General features: G+C 43.5%; 1 protein-coding gene across 1 annotated transcript; it reads right to left on the reverse strand.

Annotated features, from left to right (window-relative positions):
* Positions 1-1,000: 1,000 nt before the first annotated feature.
* Positions 1,001-4,231, reverse strand: LOC137572479 (uncharacterized). The gene has a single exon (XM_068284234.1). It carries the CDS (start codon positions 4,229-4,231, stop codon positions 1,001-1,003), a length of 3,231 nt encoding a protein of 1,076 aa, XP_068140335.1.
* Between the last annotated feature and the right edge of the window lie 345 nt (positions 4,232-4,576).

A 4,576-nucleotide genomic window follows, 5' to 3' on the forward strand; every position in this document is an offset into this window, starting at 1 on the left:
GTGGAGACGGGCTCCACAGAAAGTTTCCAAAAAAATACCATTTTTTATGCCCAGCATAATGACCGCGGCAGACGCCGCTATAACAATAATGGTAACTGGAGAAACAACTCGAATTGGAACAATAACAACTCGAATTGGAGCAATAACGATGCCCACAGAGCCCAACGAGGCCGAAATCATTCACGCTACCGAAGAGGCGGCCGTGGAAGAGGACACAATAGTAATAGACAAAACACAAATAACCAACAGAATGGTTACAACAACACAAATGTCCGAATTACCCAAAGCGACCAGGGAAACGGACAAGATCCTTCAAATGCTCAAAATTAAAAAATAAAGTCTATTCCATTAACCTAAGTCTTAATAATTTCGTATCATTTAAGAATGTTAAAACAAATAAGAAAATAACATTCTTAATTGATACCGGTGCAGACATTTCAATAATAAAAGAAAATTCTGATGTATTTCACGACATCCAAGTAAACAAAACTGTAGACATTCGAGGCATAGGATAAGGAGTAATAAACTCCAAAGGCCTAGTCTCAATAGAATCGCAGACAGATAATTAGATTTTATAAAAACTTTTAATTGCAAATTAGATTACAGCAATTCAGAAGATTGGTTTATACTTAGACCACGAAAATTAACGTACCCAATTTATGTTCCAATAACATTCAATTCTGGTAATAACTCAACACTTCTACCAGCAAGATCCCAAGTGGTACGCAAAATAGAACTATCTTCAGCAGAAGATAACATTTTAATTCCGAATCAGGAAATTAAACCGGGCGTTTATGTTGCAAACACTATTGCAACAGCCCAAAGTACTTTTGTCCGATTCTTAAATACCACAGATAAATGCCAAATAGTAGGCTTTAACAATATAAAATTTGAATCACTTTCGAACTACGATATAGTTCAAAATACCAAAGATATAAGAAAAGAATCTGATGAACAATAAACCACTGTGTTTAATATCTCATAAGAACTTAACTTTATTTTATTCAGTATCCGATGCTGTGCACAATGGTCGCGAATTAACGACAGATTCTATTTGCGAGAGCAGTGTGTGCATCTGCTCAAAGGTGAGGACGTTGGTTCCTATTACACGTCGCAAATGCAGCTTAACCGAGCGTACTGCCGACTCCCACTTACCACCCCAGTGTGGTGAATATGGAGGAATAAAATTCCATTTGATGCCTTGATCCGCAAGGGCTTTTGAAACGACATCATTGTGCTCGCGTGAAGCGAGAAGCTGTACCATTTCGTCTAGTGCACGTTTTGCACCAACAAAGTTGCGCCCGTTATCGCTATACATTTGGGAGCACTTCCCACGACGAGCCATAAAACGTTTTAATGCCGCCAAGAATGTGTCGGTGCTGAGATCAGTGGCCAGCTCCAGATGAAGAGCTGAAGTAACCATACATACAAACAGGCAAATGTAGCCCTTTTCCTTCCTGGGGTTTCGTCCCTTGTGAACCTTCAACAAGATAGGTCCAGCATAATCGCATCCAGTATGCTCAAATGGAAAGGCTTGTCGCACTCGAACAGCCGGTAAATTGGCCATAAACTGATTTGCTGTGTGATGGCGCTGTCTAAAACAGTTTAAGCACTCATGTGTGATACGTCGAATAAGGTTTCGTGCGCCAATGATCCAATATTTCTGGCGAATTATTACAAACATTGCTGAAACTCCTGGATGAAGATTGACCTTGTGCTGATGTTTCAGCAGCAATTCCACAAGGCGATGTTGTTTCGGCAAAACTACTGGATGCTTGGCATCTGCAGGCAATTGCGACCTTTCCAAACGTCCACCCACACGTACAATTCCATCTTCGTCAACGAAGGGAGATAGTTTGCTTAAAATTGATCGTCGCTCCACCGATTGCTTCCTCAAAAGCAGCTGTCTATCGTCATTGAATTGATTTTGTGCCTGTCGTAGGCAAAACTTCCTTGCTCTGGTAACTTCATCGAACTTTAGAGGTCCTGAATATTTAGACTTGCTTGATTTGATTCGATGAACGAAGCGGAATACATATGCGACCACTCGAACCAGTCTGATCCAAGATGATGTCCTTCCGAGTAGTACCTCAAATGGGGAATCCTCAATATCCTTGGAAATGGTTGTCAAGATTTTGGTTTTGAACTCAAGTTCTGCTGCTGGCTTGAGAATTGAGCAGCAAGTTGGTGGTCTATTCATTGTCTCTGAGTATAGTGTACAGTCGTGCAGCCAAGATGGTCCCTTCCACCATAGATCAAAGTTAATTAAGTCACTCGCTAGCATGCCTCGTGATGCACAATCCGCAGGATTCTCTTTAGTGCTGGCATGTCTCCAAGCGCTACGTGGTATGGTCTCTAGTATTTCTGCCGTTCGGTTGGCAACAAATGTTTTAAGTTTACAGGGTTGATGCGAAAGCCATGACAAAACGATTGTAGAATCGGTCCATGCGTGTATCTTAACATCCTTCTGGCGCAGACCAGACCTTACTGCTTGGAATAAACGAGCTAATAGTAGAGCTCCGCAAAGTTCCAACCGTGGCAACGACTTCTGCTTTAATGGTGAAACTCTTGTTTTAGCTGCAATGAGTGCCACTCCGATGCTTCCATCTAGGTGTGTCACACGGTTGTAAATGACAGCAGAGTAAGCCTTTAACGAAGCATCTGAAAATCCATGGAGTTCGATGTCATCGGGTTGATTGTCTACAAATCGTGGTATCTTCAAGTTCCTTAACGTGAAAATGTCCTTTCTGAATGTTTGCCATAAGTGCGCTTGCTTCGTTGGCAGTTCCGAGTCCCAATCCAGATTAAGCAGCCATAATTCTTGGAGCAGAATTTTAAACTTGATCACCACTGGCGCCAAAATGCCGAGTGGGTCAAAGATGCGTGCCGTGTCAGATAGCACTTGTCGCTTCGTACAAGTCATATGCTCCGATAATGAAACCTTATATGTTAGGACGTCTTCTCCAGGACGCCAATGCAGCCCAAGCACCTTTGCTGCCATCTTTGAGAAATCGATTTCATTTCCCTCGTTGCTGGCAATTCGTTTACTATTCGAGACCCATTTGCTTAGCTCCAATTGTGCCCGTGACATAAGGAGTATCAGCTCTTCCTTAATGTCGAGCAGTTCTTGTTCGTTCATGGCTCCTGTCAGTACGTCATCGACGTAGAAATCATCCAAAAGTATCCTAGCCGCACTTGGAAACTCGTATTCGTGATCAGTTGCCAGTTGTTCCAGCACTCTAACTGCCAGAAACGGTGCACATGCCGTGCCATAGGCGACTGTGGTCAACTTGTAATGCTTCAATGGTTCCTCAGGGTCTTCTCTCCAAAGGATTCGTTGAAAATTCTGATGTTCAGGGGCCACTAAAATCTGTCTGAACATTTTGACGATGTCCGCAGAAAATACGAATCTGTGCATTCGAAAACGCAGACAAACGTTGAAGAGGTTGCGTTGTATACATGGGCCAATGTGAAGTGCGTCGTTAAGAGATCGTCCATCCCGATTTTGAAATGATCCATCGAACACCACCCGCAGCTTGGCGCCTATGACTGGATGGTGTGGCAGATAGAATGACTTCATACATACGTTTGTGTCTTCGTCTGCAGCTACTTCCTTCATGTGACCCAGCTGGATATACTCTCTCATAAACTGAGTATATTTTAACTTCAAGCTGGAGTCCTTAATTAGACGACGCTCGACTGCGAGAAAGCGCGATCTCGCTCCTTGAAATGTATCCGCAAATTGTGGGTTTTGTTCCTTGAAGGGCAAATCGACTATGTATCTTCCATTCGAGTTGCGGTTGTGGGTACGCCGGAAGTGCGTTTCGACCTTTTCATCCTCTTTGTTTACAGTTGTGTGTGATGGAACTTCCTCTAGTTCCCAAAATCTTTGCAGTAGTCCATCTATATTAACCGTAGTCAGCAATGACGTAGATGATGTTTGCAATCTTGAAGTGTATACCGATGTGATTACCCATCCAAATATGGTGTTAACTGCAATAGGGTGCCCTTGACCATCGCATAACTTCTCTCCGGTGAGAACTAACCAAATGCAATCATTGCCCAGCAAAATGTCGATTGAGGCGTTAGTTCTGAAGTCAGGGTCAGCCATTTGGTATCCCTTGAATACCGACAGTGATGAAGCATCAATGTTTTCACGTGCCAATGGTGAGGTGATCTTTCCTAAAATGTGAGCTTTAATATCGATGCAATGACTCGACACACGAGACATCATCTGGAGAGAGCAGAAACCTCTGGTTATTCCCGCCTTGACGTCTGAGATGCCCGATGTGGCAACTCGAAATGGCGAACGTGCAAGCCCCAACGTCTGTACGCACCGTTCCGAAATGAATGACAAGTCTGAGGCGCTATCCAATAAAATACGGCACGTCAGCAAGGCTCCTTGAGAATTTCGGACGTGTACCAATGCAGTAGGTAGAGTGCTTCTTCGTTGGCCATTTGGCTTACTGGGTCTGGTAACATTCATCATTGCTATCGCTGATGCCGCTGGTGACTCCTCAGAAACCTGGCCTGAGTTGCCTTGGTGCTGCTCTGAGCATGTCCAGTTCTCAAACAA

The sequence above is a fragment of the Drosophila tropicalis genome, unplaced genomic scaffold (assembly GCF_018151085.1).
Source record: "Drosophila tropicalis isolate 14030-0801.00 unplaced genomic scaffold, ASM1815108v1 contig_330, whole genome shotgun sequence".
NCBI lineage: Eukaryota > Metazoa > Arthropoda > Insecta > Diptera > Drosophilidae > Drosophila > Drosophila tropicalis.

Excerpts from the sequence above, each read along its gene's own strand:
- LOC137572479 (XM_068284234.1), bottom strand. The coding sequence starts at position 4,231 with ATGTCTCGTGTGTCGAGTCATTGCATCGATATTAAAGCTCACATTTTA.